The sequence below is a fragment of the Filicampus tigris genome, chromosome 1, assembly GCF_054856515.1.
Source record: "Filicampus tigris isolate MCC_2025a chromosome 1, RoL_Ftig_1.0, whole genome shotgun sequence".
Classification (NCBI taxonomy): domain Eukaryota; kingdom Metazoa; phylum Chordata; class Actinopteri; order Syngnathiformes; family Syngnathidae; genus Filicampus; species Filicampus tigris.
The window spans coordinates 37797764-37814356 of NC_141217.1; the positions used below are offsets into that span (position 1 = coordinate 37797764).

The 16593-nt window shown below is 42.4% G+C and overlaps 2 protein-coding genes across 2 annotated transcripts; both read left to right on the forward strand.

The window, feature by feature from the left end:
* Positions 1–275: 275 nt before the first annotated feature.
* LOC147153965 (protein lifeguard 2-like) lies at positions 276–6626 on the forward strand. Its single transcript, XM_086038382.1, has 12 exons — positions 276–526; positions 1614–1704; positions 1984–2072; positions 2159–2223; positions 2329–2382; positions 2468–2518; positions 2604–2643; positions 3681–3718; positions 3930–4017; positions 4545–4640; positions 5331–5384; positions 5475–6626. The coding sequence occupies exons 1-12, from the start codon at positions 281–283 to the stop codon at positions 5622–5624; spliced, it is 1062 nt and encodes a 353-aa protein (XP_085894508.1). The 5' UTR covers positions 276–280; the 3' UTR covers positions 5625–6626.
* A 722-nt stretch (positions 6627–7348) lies between these two features.
* On the forward strand, positions 7349–16534 carry senp1 (SUMO specific peptidase 1). The gene is made up of 18 exons (XM_086038395.1): positions 7349–7988; positions 8100–8158; positions 8235–8416; positions 8696–8771; positions 8923–9076; positions 9154–9298; positions 9369–9484; positions 9741–10006; positions 10111–10174; positions 10378–10416; positions 10504–10588; positions 10683–10823; positions 10971–11102; positions 11887–12090; positions 12174–12253; positions 12345–12429; positions 14953–15048; positions 15130–16534. Exons 1-18 carry the CDS (start codon positions 7849–7851, stop codon positions 15190–15192), a joined length of 2127 nt encoding a protein of 708 aa, XP_085894521.1. The 5' UTR covers positions 7349–7848; the 3' UTR covers positions 15193–16534.
* The last annotated feature ends 59 nt before the right edge of the window (positions 16535–16593 follow it).

A 16593-nucleotide genomic window follows, 5' to 3' on the forward strand; every position in this document is an offset into this window, starting at 1 on the left:
AATCCAAAACGTTCTGTAAAAAGCTTCCCTTTCAAAGGCTGCGGAAAAATACTGTTCTAAAATCCAAAACAACATGGGGAGGCCATTTGTCGTCGTCATTGAGAGATAATCTCATCCATGTTTTATGTTTGCATAATTGCTTCCTATGACCAGAATAAAACTGATGCGGTTCGTTCGGAGTAGTTACCGGTAGTTGTGACGTGACGGTACATACAATTCATTTGATAGGCAGAACTTTCCATTGCACAGATGTCTGCCACGCATACCGCCCATTTGTCCCATGCGGGCCAGGCATTGGGTCCTACTGTCAGCATGGTGTGTCCCGCAACGTCACCTGGATGCTGCTCGAACATCCCTGCGTGGGTGCGGGCGGGGCAGAGCCGCACGCCTCCTGTTCTGCTGTTTTCGGATTGCTTCACAATTGCTGAAGAGGCGCCGTCGTCCCCTCGTCCAGCCGACACTTCATTCAGTCCAAGTGGCGTGGATCACTCGTAACAGCCCGACCAGAATCATGACGCAGGGCAAGGTAGGCGATCGATCCGTCGTTTGCCCAAATTTTGTTCTACAACAGCCTCTTGAACACGCACGTCTATTTTATCTGCATCACACAGCCTCCCATCCAAAATGTCATTCGAGCCTTGTTTAGTGAACGAACGGTGGCATTTTGATTCTTGTTTGTTCTTTCAACGTGCCACGACAAGTCGCTCATAATAGGTGAACATATGCTGCGTCATTATTAACTTGCAGCTGTACCACCTTGTGACCGTGTTCATGCATTGACGAAACGCACAAGCCACAACTTTAGGTCCAAAAGCTGTATCATTACCCTTACAAATATGTCCATATTCTTAATTTGCATTTAAACGCCATGTGTTGTATGTATGAGCTATTTATTTCTAGTCGTTCGGTTTACTCATTTACAGCGATGGCGCTACACCGGGGCAAAGGGGTGCTATAGCCCGGTCAGAAAACTGTGTTTTCATCATTCATCAACTTTGAGGAGTTGGAATGAATGAAAATTAAAATGGAAAAAGTATGACAAGATGCGATTGTGGCGGATCAGAAAGTAACAATGAGAAATGAGAAAGATGCTAACAAGGATGAAACATGGAAAAACAGTTGGTTCTGGTGACATATATGTGGAGGTATGGAAGCATCTAGCAGAGGTGCCTGTGCAATTTTTGATCTGGTTGTTTCGTAGAATTGTACAGTGTGAGAAGATGCCTGAAGATTGAGGAATGGAGGAAAATTGTACTGATGTGACAGGATGCCCATAAAGGGACTGTGGCTCTCGTGCTGCATGAGGAAGTCTCGAGTGGCAGCGAAATATTTTAGACCAGTACAGCACATGGATGAATGGAGCAGAACATTGGCAAGGTCTGCACTCGGCGTGACATAGAAGTTTAAGGCGGAGGTGGGAGTACATCAGGTATCAGCTCTAAGCTCCTTCCTCTTTGCAGTCGTGATGGATAGGCTGACAGATGAGGTTAGACTGGAATCCCAGTGGAGCGTGATGTTTGCCCATGTCAAGTAATACACTGATAAAAGATTTCTTTTGAATTGTTTTATTGATTTCTTTCCATGCCAGTCAACTATCCAAATTTTGCTTTCAGCCGTCACTGGCGAACAAGACCCCCGGTGACTCATCCACTGGGCAGTCCTCAGTGTCTCCTGTTCCTCCCAGTTATGAGGAAGCCACTGCAGGTTGGTTGGAGTTCCCTCTTCTTCAGCAACAGCTCAATTTGACAAGATCAATTGGGATCTCTCTGACATTGATAGTTAGGGTCATGTAACTTTTGATTGCGCAGGTGGACCTAAGGTAGTGAGTACGTTGGATTTACATAATATTGTCTTTGAATACTTTGGTTTTGTTTGGGGGGGGGAAAGGTGCTCTGTAGAAGATGGGTGGCCAACCTACAGTACGATGCGACAAAATGAGTGATTCCATCTGAATTTCTGCCGGTTTGATATATTCGATGACAGGCACCAGTGAGTCTTGCTACAATGATGGGGAGATGCTAACACAGTTCACCTGGGATGATAGAAACATCCGCAGGGTCTTCATACGTAAGGTACAGTATCATGAGCGGTATTGGTTTGGGTTATCTAATACTGTGATAGATGAACATCAGAATAATCTGTGTTAATTTGCTTGTAGGTGTACACCATCCTGTTGATCCAGCTCTTGGTAACTCTCGCTATCGTGGCTCTTTTCACCTTCTGGTGAGACAAGCCTTTACTCTTACACTATATTCCAAATTTCCATGTGCACATCCTTAAAAAAATCTACACTGCTGATTATAATTTTCATCAAAAACACGTTTTTAGTGATCCCGTGAAGGACTACATTCAAACAAACCCTGGGTGGTACTGGGCCTCTTAGTGAGTACTGTCCACAATACACGGTCGGTCGAGTTCCATTCCTCAACCTCATGTCACAGCTGTCTAACTTCTTTTTGTGTTACAGCGGGGTGTTCTTTGTTACATATTTGACTCTGTCGTGCTGCTCTGCACCGAGGTAAAGTGTCACATCGACGACACCCACCTCCAACAAATGACACATTCATCATGACATCATGAATCTCGTTTGATCACTCCTGTAGGCGGCAGTTTCCATGGAATCTGATCCTGCTTGCCATCTTTGTAAGTACAATGCTGATGGTCTGTTTCCAAACAAATTACACTTGAAAAGTGTTATAAATCTGTTTATTTTTCACAGCTTTTCTTCCGCAAGCAAATGGCTTGTCACCTCAATTCAAAATAGTAAATACAGTTTGCATGATTGCCATGTAATAGATTTAGACAATAAAGAACATCAATATATACTTTGTGCGTGTGCGTGTGTGTGTGTGCATATATATATATATATATATATATATATATATATATATATGCGCGTGTGTGTGTGAGCTAAAATAACTAACCCTAACCACAATAATGTATGATAAATCTGACTGTATCAAAATGTAAGATTATTACATTTGTAAAGGCAGACTTGTTTTTTTTTTTTAAATCTTGACTCTTGTGTTAAAGCTCCTTAAAGTGGAAGTCAAGCCAAACATATATTTTTCAAGAATATGTTCTATGCAAGCCCACCTAGTTCAGGTGGGTTCCTTGTTCAATGGTCTTGACTTATCATTATGGGCAAATAGTGTCTGTAGAGCACGTGTCCAGGGCTGCTAAATGGAAGTCAACACAAACATATTTTTTCAAGAAAATGTTCTATGCAGGCCCACTAGTTGAAACAAGGCATTTTGATAAATATTGGGTTTGTGGAATAAGAGTTAATCCACCCATTTTTAGCCATCTCTGGGGATGGCCATTTTGTCATTTCTGTCGACTGAAAATGACATCACAACTACTCAGGCCTCAGGTAACTCGATGGGTCATTACCTGAGCCCTGAGTAGTTGTGATGTCATTTTCAGTCGACAAAATGGCTGCGCCCTGAGATGGATAAAAATGGGTGGATTAACTCTTATTCCACAAACGCAATATTAATCAGAATGCCGCGTTTCAACTAGTGGGCCTGCTGGGAACATATTCTTGGAAAAAATATGTTTGGGTTGATTCCCCTTTAAATAGTGCAAGTACAGTATATGTGCAATGCGTCTCATGTTTTATGTTTGTTGCTCCTGTAGCTAGACTGACACGAGACTCGTTGTCTTCTGTTCTGTTCCAGACCCTCTCGCTCTCCTACATGACAGGGATGCTGTCCAGGTGCAGTTCAGTCTTTTCTTTGAGTCGCACTTTTGCTGAATGGTGATGTGTGACAAGCATGTATTATTAAGCACATTGTGGACCTGCTTTAGAAACAGCAATATACAGAGTGTTGTGTGGTTCTTTGAATGTAGCCAGTGACACGTAGCATGTTCTCGAACTCAGACTTCATTAATGCAACCTGACCATATTTTGTTGCTTGTTGAAAAAGCTTCTACAACACCAAGTCGGTGATAATGTGTCTGGGCATCACCACTGCGGTCTGTCTCCTCGTTACAATCCTGAGTTTCCAAACTAAGGTGAGATTTTTTTTTTTTTTGACCATAGCTGGGCATTCCACCTATGCGTTAGTCTGTCTATGAGTTCCCGTCTATATTTCAGAACCGCTCAGAGTCAACCAAATGGCGTCGAGAACGGACGTACATCATACGCAAATAAATAAAAATAAAACAGTGTTGTCTACATTTCGGTCCCACGGACTCAATGACATGTCCCCAATATTGTTTTTATTTCACTGATCACCGGTGCGCCTGTTGGTTTTATTCGCCATTTTTCCTTTATTTGGCGGCGTTTCTGCTTGTGCGGCGCCTGCGTGTGACGTGATAATGATCTCGACGCCGATTGGTTGTCACCGACGAGGGATGGACAGGGACCACGTTGGTCGACCGGAAATACCGCCCAGAAGTTATGGATTGATAGACGATGCGGAGCTCTGATTTCTACCTTTGCCCCCCCCCCCCCCCCCCCAAACTCTTTTCTTTGCATTTGATGTAACACACTGCACACATGACAAGTTATTGAGTGAAAACATGCTCTCTCCATCCAGCTTGACGTGACATCATACCAAGGCGTGCTCCTAATCTTCTGTATGGTCATGTTCATCTCTGGACTGGTGCTTGCTGTTGTCCTTCCCTTTCAATATGTAAGTGTTGTTAAGAGTCACATCGCTTCTATGGACAGTACAGCATTAAAAAACAGCAACTCTGGCAACTTTTTCTACTTATTTTTCAGTAATAGTTTATCCATCACTAGTTCAGTAACACAAGATAAAATGCACTTTAACCTTGTGGTGACCAGTGGACATATTGGGTATAGACAAAGTAGCGCGCTGGCATTTTAAAATCTGCAACTCCATTTTCTCAGTCAGCACGAGTCAACATTAGCAAAACGAGTTGGCCCATCACTGTTTAGGGTGAATTCAATATAAAGGACTATCAAACAAATGTGGGAAATTTGTATAACAGCTTGAATGATGCAGAAATACAAAATTCAATAAAATTCATCCATCCATTATCGATACCGCAGTTAGTAAAAATTAAAATTCAACATTTGTGGAGGGGACCAAACTCATTTTTGATGCATATCGAGATGGCGTTGAGTATAAAACATTGGTTTACATTGCACATTTTGGCCTTTAAAGTCCCTGTGAATAATACATGAATATTAATGTTAACATGTGCATGTACAACTTGGTGCTAATCCAATGAATGATTATTTAGCCATGTCTAAGATCTACATTTTGGAAGAAATCATTGTACCAAGGTGGATTCTTTTTTTTTTACCTTAAGCTTCTGATCTTGATGAAATTACCTTGGTCATTTATGTGATGTAGGTCCCCTGGTTGGATACCACCTATGCTGTTTTAGGAGCCATATTGTTCACCATGGTAAGTTATGGGTTTCCGATCCAGGAGGAGATCATGTGGTGTGTTCAGCACATGATTGAGACTTTTACACGTTTTGTCTTGCCTTTGCAGTTTTTGGCATTTGACACCCAACTCCTCATGGGCAATAAGCGGTACACCTTGAGCCCGGAAGAGTACATCTTTGCCACGCTCAGCATCTACCTAGACATCATCTACATCTTCTCTTTCTTCCTCCAAATATTTGGAACAAGACGGGAGTAAAACAACACATTTAAGGGAGGCACAAGTATTAATGAGTAGATATTGGTCAGTATGTGATCATAGTCATAGCATTTTGGTAGACGTGCTGACAAAACCTTGAGTTGTGAATCACTCGTGAAACGTGTACTGTGAACTACTGTTTGTACACATCTGTCAGCATGCTGTTGGGATGTTGTGGAGTGCTTGAATCAAATAGCCAGAACATCCAATTTTCTAGTGATCAAACCCTCTGTAATGACTCTGTCTTTAGATTCCAAATAATGACCGCAGCATTTGCAGTACATCATGCGTGACTCTCAAAATTAGTGTCATTCCATGATTAGACTGGGAGGATTCTAAAGGGTTTGTTTTAATTTTGAGTGGTCGATTGTTTTGTTCATAAGAAACACCGTCACTCTTGATGTGGATGTAAGAGGTGGCTTATTGCCATGTTTAATGTTGAAATGTAATTAAGCAATTTGTGACTCAATTTTCAAACCTTTTTGCATTGTGATTTGTTGTTTGGGTGGCACGTTATTCCAGTGGTTAGCACACCTGCCTCACAATTCTGAGATTCTAGAATAGATTCTTCGGTTTGAATGAGAGTGAATGCTTGTTTGTCTTTATGTGACCTGCAATTGGCTGGCGACCCGCCCAGGATGTACCCTTTCCTCACACTCAAAGTCAGCAGGGATTGACTCAAGCCCACTTGCGACCCTAGTGAGGATAATAAGAATAAGCACTATAGAAATGGAATGGATGGGTTTGTTGTTTGTTTAATCTTATGTGGTTCTTATAATAGTGCCATTGACAAAGGAGGAGGGCTAATGCTATGTACTTGTTACTTTATTTTTCTATGACAAAACTATATATTTGAGAAAATATAAATGTAAAGCATGAAGTTTATTTTCAAAAGTCCAGTGAAGTGGCTATGGAATTAACGATGTTGAATGCGGTATAAAGTTTGAACACTGCCTTTCATTGTAGTGTTACAATTGTTCATCATTAAAGGTTTAAAGTGTATGAATATTAATATCTTTGATTTGTTCTCCCATCCACAAAAATCATCAAATATAAAAAAAACATCTATGAGCACTGAAGTGTATGTTTTGTGTATTGTGCCACTTGTTTGGTTTTACTATTTAACTGTAGTTTTAAATGTCTGTACAGTTTTATGGGGTCTATTAACTCGCTGGCATATTACACACATAGAATATTGATTCCCAGCCAATGTGCTGTGCTTCATTCGTGTTCAGTGAGAAAGCATTCGTGACGCAGAAAATTTCACTGAATTGGTCCGTAAATTATTCATGTCAGATACTACAAATAATATAATTTTGCTCTATCTGCTTTTTGCAAACACTGTAGAGACAGGCAGAACAAAATGCTCTTTCACAATATACTACACTAAGTATAGCAAATAGTGTAGCACTGCGTAGTCCGATTTCTGTGGGGGTTTTTTTTCTTGGTTTTTTTTTTGAGTGGTGGTTTGCCGTGATTTATTATTATTATTATTATTGTTATTATTATTATAAAATACAGTATGTGTCTTGCTCATAAAGATTGGGAAACACAACTACCCGATATTTTATTTACGTATACGCAAATAATGATGAGAATACAGTTTTGTTTGTTTGTTTGTTTGTTTGTTTTCACGTCGCTGACAAAAAAAATGTCGCGGTCAACGCCGTTAACTGTGACGTAATTATCAAACGTTCACCTCCGGCCCGCCAGCAACCAGTAAGATGACGACATAGTAGTTGGCATGTACTCCAGTCGTCCAATCAAATCCCTCAATAGTAGAGCACACCGTTCAGCCATGTTGTGGTTTTGAATGAGGAAGAAGCGGGAGATAGAAGTCTTCAACGAGTTTTTTCGCCAAACAACGTGTCGCTGAGGATATTAAACGGCTTAGTGTGAGACACAACACCATAACGGGCATTCCGAATGCATTGGTTGCCACCTCTCGCCTCCCTGTCGTCATTTAGGCATAGTCGTGTAAATTAGCCGCGTTGCTAACAACGTTGGCTAGCCAGCGCGGCAGCATTGCTAGCAAGTAGGCTAGCGAAGTCTCAGTTAGCTAAGTATCGGTCAGTGGAAACTCTTGGAATTATCCCCGTTTCACGCGTCTCGCTCGAATGACTCGCCCGAGGTTCATTTGTGTTGGCTCCAAAGACCGCTAGACGGCACCCACTTGAAGCCATTTACTTGTAAATCAGCGGCGTCATTGAGCAAACTTCAAACCATGCTGAATAAATTGTACGAATGGGTAGAGTCCAGCGTTGCCAATCTTCGCAATGGCCTTCCAGCTGTGGAAACGTCTCCTACAGACCGGCCACCCGGAGATGATGACATTAGGATGAGACGGAAAAGACCAATACAATGGTAAGTAGTTTTAATAAACCACGTTTTCTTAGCATTATTTGTGCACACATGAACTTAACTTCGTCCATCGGTCATTTGGTGTTCTAATTACCTGCATCACTCCCTTTTAAGCTTGAAAGACGGGCATGTAGGAGACCTAAATGAACTGACAGTGAAGAGATCTAGAATGGGTAATTTAAAGGGCCATCATTAGTATTGATTTTTTCTCTCCTTAGCTATGCCACTAACACTCTTGTTTTTCTTCAGGAGAGCTCATTGACACGGTCAAGATCGCGGCTGAAGGACTAAAGAATCGGAGCTCCAGTGTGGCGACATGGGTGAAGAACAGTGTGAGTCCTACCTTGGGAAGCATCCTGCCTGCATCCTCTGCTCATCTTGAACTTCAGCCACAGCCATCAACATCAGCAGCAAGATGGACACCACTTCTTGTAAGTCAAGAATTTACGGTGCACCCATGTAAAGACTTGAAGTTGATTTGTCCCGACGTTTAAAGTAGTAGTTCAGTGTGAGTCCCCTCTGACATGCATTGTTTCCATTCACAACATGTCAGGGTGGCGCACAGACAGTGTTACCAAATTAGGAACGTTTTCACTCTCTTTAGTAGCGCTTGACCAATATGTTTTTTTGGGGACCGCACACACGATTTTTCTAAAATCATGTTCTTGCGCCCGTACGTTATTTTAGTATGTCTGTCTTATTTTCCGAAGAACTCAGAAATCAACTCCGTGGATCCAACATTTGCTGCTCCCGCTACAACTTTGGAGTGGAAAACGCCAAAATCAGGTGAGTTTATTTCCGGTAGGGTTGGATTTGGTTGCACTTTTCAAGCTTCAGTTGGAAAGAACTTTTTTGGTCATTTTTGAGTCCGTATCTGCTGTCCTTAAGCCTACAATGGCTCTATAATGACTAAGGTAGTCTGTTTGCCAATGTAAAGTTTGCAGACGACATGTGCACATGAGTCCTACACATCAGGAAGTCCCAAAAGTCAATGGGCACCCATGCAGATTGCCCCCCTCCAGCACGCCCAAATTGCCTACCTCTGCACGGCTCGGCAGGCCCATAAACATCAGAAAATCCGGCACACCAAGGTACTGGAAACGTTTGCCTTAGCTCTCACTGTGTTGTTGGTCATGTGGGATGACATCGCTGTCTTGTTTGTGTTGAGTGTGCTGAGTGGAGGGTCCACAACAAGCAGCTCCTGCACCAGCATGTATGACAAGACATTTCCAATCAAAGTCCCGCAGAGGCCGTCACGCAGAACTTCAGCGGGCCACTTACCTCAGGCCAAAGCCCGGTGCACAGCCCAGGAGGTGAGCCGTGACGTCATCGTTGGTTGGCGCTGGTGTTTTTGGAGCCGTTGGCTCATCACGTCTTGCGCAGTCTGTTCATTTAGAGGAGAAGGAGGCATACAGGCAGCTTCTGACCATGGTCTCAGGCGGTCAGTCGTGTCTTCTCAACGGCCACTCGCCTTCCGTCGCCAGATCGCAGAGAGATTTGTATGTATGCATCATCCGATGCTTTATATCTCCCAACCTGTCAAACCCACAGCTCAAGTGTGATTTTCTATCAGTGGTTTGAAATGAACTTTAAAAGACACAACTTTGCATACCTTTGTGGTCAACAAGGGATTGAGTGCTTGCATCTTAAAGAAGTACTTGACACGGATGTGTTGCTTACAGTCAATCCTGTATAGCTCAGCCGTTGTAAAGTTGCTCATGAGTCAAAATGTCGTCCTCTTCTCGTTCTCATCAGCACCAGCTTCCTGAGCCCCAGCCGCAGACTGCTACACTTGTCTTCATTCGCCGATTCGACGGCAGGCGATACTTCCGAGGGAGCCAGCAGCCCTCCCAGCACCAGGGGGCCGTCGAGCCAGAGCTCCAGCAACCTTCCCAGCCCGGTGGCCGCCTCTTGCAAGCAAGCCACCGACCAGACGTGGTCCGTCGACGCCCTTTTTAGCTCCAGTCAACCCTCCCCATCTGCCGTGCTGGACACCTGCTCTCAGGACACTCAGTCATCAGGTCAATGAAACCATCCTCTTTTTTTTTTTAACCTCAATTCAATTGTTCGATTGAGTTCACGTTTACCTATTCTTAATTTTGTTGGTCTACCTTTTGTCTTACAGCACATGATGGCGACTCTGTTATTATTGTAAATGAGCAAAAGAGTAAAAAACAAGATGCCACAAGGTTAGGATTTCTTCTCTGAAATGAAGCTGTGCAAGCAAGATGTCCACACATCATTGTTAACGCCGCTCATTTTACTTCCACTGTTATTTATTATGATGGATGTATGATGTGAAAAAAGAAGTGAATTTCTCTCACTTTAGCCTTAACATCCAGTTTCATGTATTTGATTGCAAATAACAACATTGTCTATTTTCTCTTCCCAGCATGCCATGTTTCCAAGCTGAGTTATGGATTAAAGAATTGTAAGTCAATAAGTTCATGTTTTATTTGGGCTTGCTGTGTTTATTTTACATGCTTGCAAAATAGTGTATTGTGCCCTGTGACTTTAGAGCAAGCATTTATGACTCTCGGGCAAGAGAAAGACGAAGACAAATCGAAGAGCAGGAGGCCTTGGCTGCCCAGCTGCTGCGCCAGGTGACTGCAAACACTCAAACTGCTGTTCACTCTGCTTATATAGTCGACATAGACATTTTGCACGTTACCTACTTGCGTTGCTGTTGGTTTTTAGCGCCTGTCTGAAGGAGGCCAGCGCAGCACACATGTGGAGGTTCATGTTCGAGTTCCTTTGGAGAAAGAGATTCCTTTAACTCCAGTTCTCGAAGTGTCCTCGTCTTTGGACGATAAGCCGGAGTTCCCACAACTCACAGATGTAAGATTACCTGCACGGTGTACTGTGTACGCGCATACATGTACCGAAGCAACTCTTTGAAAATAGAAACGCTAATCTGCAAAGTTCCCAAATTCCTATCTCTTTAAACTTGCAGATTCAAATGTGCCTGTTGGTCTGTTTTGTCAGGAAATGGAGACACAAGTGGACAAGGTATTGAAACGCGGGAGTCCCGATGAAGTGTTCAGTGAAGGTTTTGGTCTCAGTCTGACACGCAAAGATCTGCAGACTCTCAGTGGCCTCAGCTGGCTAAATGATGAGGTGAGCTCCGACTGAACGACATTCCAAGGTGTTCTCCTGTGGAAATTCCCCATCGCATTTTTTTGCGTCGGAGTCGCTTTATTTGACTAAAAAAAACGGAGTCCCAATCCTTACATGTTGGCAATGCATTCAAGGGGAAACACTAAAGTCAAGATGTCAAAACTTTGTTCTATTTCAAATGTGCATGTCTTCTTTGTCAGCTGCTCTTGACTTGCGTCTGCGAAATTGAATACAATTAAAAATAAAATGTAATCAGTATACGGGGCTTTTTTCCAATTGTGCTTCTACCTGGTGATTTTTATTTTTATTTATTTTTTTTGCTTGACAACCTTGAGAAAAACGCCAAAATAAAAAATTCCAATCTCCACCCATTACTGATCAGCTGAAAATTGCACATTTCCGATCACGTTTGAGGTTTGAGTCGGGACAACTCTACTCTTCAGGAGTGGCAAGGAAAGCATGTGCTCTTAGTCAAATCAGATAAAGTCATCATGTGCAATTCCTTTTTTGTATTTGGAGTCTGTGAAGCCTAACTATTCGCTCCCAAATCAGCAACTAGATTCCTAACCCTAAGGCAGCCAAATAATGCATCCACACGATGACATACAACTCAAGACATAAACAACTAAATTGATGTCTTAGCGCAGCAGTTTTACTTTGAATGATAACATAAGATTTCATATAAAATGAAATAAATAGAGGAGGTGTTCCATGGTGACTTGAGTGAGCCTTCAGTGTTGGATTGGTCCAGTAAATTCAAATTCCTTGTCTGTCCCTTGTTAAGGTGATCAATTTTTACATGAATCTGCTGGTGGAGCGGAGCAAGGCCTCCAAGTTGCCTTCCGTCAACACGTTCAGCACCTTCTTCTATCCCAAACTGCGCAGCAGCGGCTACTCCGCCGTCCGCCGCTGGACCAAAAAGATGGACATCTTTTCCAAAGACATCCTGCTGGTTCCCGTCCACCTGAGCATGCACTGGTGCCTCTCTGTAAGTGACACGCCCCCACCCCAAGGGGTTCGTTGGGCACGCTGGCAGTGTTGACGCTTTTCTCATCACACTGTTTTTCTCAGGTGGTGGATTTCCGCAAAAAGGCCGTCACGTACTTTGACTCTATGGGAGGAAACAATGATGAAGCATGCAAACTGTTGTTGTAAGTATGACAAGGAGACGCTTTCTTCCGTATGTTGACTCTTTTTTTGAAGCTGTTGAGTGCCAAGACTAAGCCGATATATTGCCCCCAGTGATTACCTGCAACAAGAAAGCAAGGACAAAAAGGGCAAAGAACTGGATACCACAGGATGGACTTTACACAGCAAAAAGCGCAATGTAAGTTTTGCATGTAGTTCAACTGAGAACATTGAGTGTCCTTACATTACATTACAATACAATACATTTTTATTTATATGGCGCATTTCATAACAGCTAGAGCTGTAAAAAAGCACTTTACATACAAACAATAACGTCAAATCCCATCCGATTGAAACATATTCTACTTGGCGGCGGCGCCGTTGTGACGTCAGAAAGCATTTCCAATAGGAGAGGGGCTGGCAAGCCATTTACTGCTATTTTGCCTGACTTGTTTACGTACATTAGGACAATGGAGGAAGCCTTGATAAATAATGTGCATTTACTGTATTAACCCATCTAATTCCAAAAGAAATTGAAAGCTTAGACATGTGGCTTTCAAACTCGCCCAAGTTTATTAATCGTTACTGTTTCAATTGAAGATGTCAAAATAACCCTTTTTTTTTTTTTTTTTTTTATCAGTGCAAAAGAAGCACTATTTTCGAGTGGTGAATACCATCCTCTATTCTGTTACAAAGACGTCAATATCGTCATTGTCTACAAACATATATCTTAACCATACATCACGTTCAACTGGTTCCATTTGTTCATAGTCCACAAGCGCGTCGTCTTTTTTTCGTCAATGGCGTCCGACATTACTGGTAGACATTACCGACATCCTCTGAGGAGTCACGCCACCTTCACGTGTATATTTCCATGCATTTTATTGGCTAGGAGACTGAGACGTATACGCTCTTCCGGCTTCAAAGGTAGAAACACGCAACAGCGCTCTCGGCTTTAGTGGTAGAAACGCGGATATGTTACGCGGACTTAATGGGTTAACACAAATAGATACATCTTGTCTCCTCATGATTTTCCTTTTTTTAAAATGAGCAAAGACTGGGCTTTCTTTTGTAACAATGAAAAATGCATTTTGTAAGCCAGTGGGAAAAGCCTCAATTTACTTCCTGGTTGGCTGCTGCGTCAGCACTTCCAAATATTGGCACACTGTTGCGTGTATGACAAAGGGCTTGTCTGCTTGTCTGAACGCGGCGATTGAACAGATTGCATTCGGCAAGCGAGGCACCAGTTACGTGCATCTCATGAGTGCACTTTGAAGCAAATGAGATGGAGGGAAAAAACGTTGAGTAGTGTTGCCTACAAAACTCTCAAAATGGGAGGGAAAAACATAAGAGCCTAACAAAAATATGAAGTTTAACACAGGGTGTTTTAACAATTTGTGCCGCATGTAATGGCATCCCCACTAACAAAAACAAAACAGCAACGCCAGCACAAATATACAGAAAAACTAACACATCTTGTGAGCTCATATGCTGGTCTATGCTGAGAGGTTTTCTGCCGGGTCATTCTGCCTCATATGTATGGCATCATTTGAGCAAGGCTTCACATTTTCAGCGATAGTTGTGTTCCATCCATGCAAACATCAACCAGGAATTTTCCAAAGGGCAATGAACTTCGCAAGCAAAAGTTGCTCTTTTGAAAGGTTAGGCAGAAACGTAGCCACAGTGCTTCCCCAAATTTATGAAGTACTTGTCGCAACTTGCTTGGACGTTTGAACACTGCAAAAGCGAAAAAGCCACACTAAGAAGGAGAGTTTGTCAAAATATGTAAGAGAGCTAGGGAGTGAGGGACGGGGATGGGGCAGTTTATGTGCGCCCATATGTATAATGTGGCTCATTGCCGTAACACTTTAAAAATTGTGGCTCTAGTTTTAATAAAGGAATGTAGTCATACTTATTGGAACTCTTAAAGTATGTTCCATGTAAAAGTGAGTCTGTTGAATTTACAGAATACTGTACATCGTCGTGGCACACGGTCAGGATGATACCACCTCTGCCTCAATTTGAGTCAGGAAAATCCCTGAGCTTGTTTCAAGGCAAGAGTTTTCGAGCCTCCGGTCGCTGCCTATGGAGTGAACCGTCAGCCTTTTTCGTCACATTAAAGAGTCGTCGTCGTGAATTAAATGCATGCTTCCAGTTTGTCCCCCAGGTGTCACTGTAGGCCAACTCGTCTCTTCCCAGTAGAGAAAGTCCAATGCACGAGGTGGCAGTAAGGCACTTCTGCTGCTTTGTCTCTAACCAACACGCACCATGTGGAAAGCAAGCACAGCTGCTTCAAATCCAGTGTCACCACAACGCCCCCTTTGTTTTATTTATTCCCTTTGCAAGTGCAAATCATTGGGAGAGGAAATCACGTGAGAGTGCAGTGTCAGAAGAACAACTTTAAACCTTGCAGATAAATGATATTGTCACGATCAGAATATTCCTGGAAACATTAATACGTGTGTTTGTGAGCCGCTGGCCTGCTTTTGAGCTGTTGACAAAATGGTTCTAAAAATGTCAAAATGCCTTATTTTTCATCCATGTTGCCCATTTGGGATACGTCGCAAAAGCATTTATTGATTTATTTAAAAATCAAATGTTAGTGTAGTTAACAGAACAATCCATCCACCAAAGGTCACCAAAATGACTGGAACATTTCAAACAAGTTTCCATAACTTGCATCTACAGAATTAGCATTTATGTCCATCCTTTGCCCTCACAGGAAATCCCACAGCAGATGAACGGCAGTGACTGTGGAATGTTCACATGCAAATATGCAGATTACATTACCAAAGACAAGCCCATCACATTCACACAGGTAGGTGGTCGAGTGGGACTGCCGTGTGCAATCATCATGACGTTGAACCACTTCCTAAGATGATCGCTGTGCTTTCCGCAGAAGCAGATGCCATATTTCAGGAGGAGGATGGTTTGGGAGATAGTCAATCGGAAGCTCTTATGAAAGTGGTTTAGAAGCAGGACACATTCAGACTTCTCGCAAAAATCCTCGCAACACCAGCTGATCAGATCAGGGTCTGATCCTGTGCCACTCTCTCAACTTGGCCTACAGGATGCTGCTGGAGCACCAAGCACTGCCTCACAGTCCTCTACCCGGGGTTCGAGTTACGTTTAGGTCCCCATGCGCCCGCGCACGTGTATGACTATCACTGTGTTAAAAAAAAAAAAAATATGACGAGGCTCACTTAAAAAAGTTTTTTTTTTTTTTAAGTTGAGTCTCACAACCGGTAGAGTAAAGCTATCCTGGAACTCATGTTTGAGTTCCATGTCCTGTCTTAATAAAAATCATAAAATAAAAATCACCCTGTCAGGATTACAAAAGTATCACTTGCAAGCAGGGATCTTCACACGATGCGATTTCTCATGTCTCATTGGCGTTGAATGCATTTGACACGTAAATTCAATATTGATTTGTTCGCTGGATCCCCCCCTAATTTGTCTCCATGAGAGCTCATGTGCGTAACTCGAATCCCGCCTCCGCCCCGCTTTTGGGTTTTATTGTGACTGTTGGCTCACGCGTGGAGCACCTATATAGTACCTCAAACGCTGCGGGTTTTGTCAGCAAAGTCATTGCCGCTCGCCACTTTGAGTGTCAGTGTTGAGCTCGAAGCAGAGACGTGTCTTGCTGGGAGAGAAGTGGGTATTTCATCATAGCCACGTAATGTGCATCTGTCCGGAAAAATGGGATATGCCAACATAACAAAACTCCATGGAGTCGTGTATCAGGCTGCAAAAGTTGTACATTTGTTTCTTGTAATATGCACATTTACTTTCAAAAATATAATTATTTTTGTAATCTGATGCACAAAGGTTTTTTGAATTGACCTGGAGAGTGCAAGTGCGCCTTGGAATGCTGTTTTGCTTTGCTGTTGACCAGCATGTGAACCCAAGTCCAGTGCAAACTCGACTGTCATCTTAATAGTCACCTGAAAAGGGAAGGGTGAAAACAAAACGTCATTTCCTCACTGATGAGTCTTGCTAAAAGATTGTAAATTAAGGTTCAAAGTCTATTTTATGTATGTGAGTCAACAACAATTTTTGTGGTATACAGTATTCAGAATATTTTAAACTTTGTATATATTTCAAAGTTCATCGTAGAACTTTTTTTTGTACTACCTATTTTTATGTAGTAATAGTCTTGTAATAAATTCTCATGTATTGTTCTTTGTCAAAATCGATTCACTCTACAGAACATTATGTATAAAACATTATACTAAAAGCCATTTCAGGTGTCCTGGCCGAGCCGAAGCACATTAAAGAAATCCAAATGTGGCCCTGAAAAGTGACACTAATGCAATGGCCCATATAGACTGGACTTTTTATGATCTTCTCCCTCCAAAAGTAT

Bases quoted from the DNA above. Each gene is read 5' to 3' on its own strand.
- senp1 (XM_086038395.1), top strand. From the start codon at position 7,849: ATGCTGAATAAATTGTACGAATGGGTAGAGTCCAGCGTTGCCAATCTT. The intron at 9,299-9,368 runs GTGAGCCGTGAC...CGTCTTGCGCAG, and splicing joins CCCGGTGCACAGCCCAGGAG to TCTGTTCATTTAGAGGAGAA. The intron at 10,007-10,110 runs GTCAATGAAACC...TTTGTCTTACAG, and splicing joins TCAGGACACTCAGTCATCAG to CACATGATGGCGACTCTGTT.
- LOC147153965 (XM_086038382.1), top strand. From the start codon at position 281: ATGCGGGCCAGGCATTGGGTCCTACTGTCAGCATGGTGTGTCCCGCAA. The intron at 1,705-1,983 runs GTTGGTTGGAGT...ATTCGATGACAG, and splicing joins TTATGAGGAAGCCACTGCAG to GCACCAGTGAGTCTTGCTAC. The intron at 4,641-5,330 runs GTAAGTGTTGTT...TATGTGATGTAG, and splicing joins TTGTCCTTCCCTTTCAATAT to GTCCCCTGGTTGGATACCAC.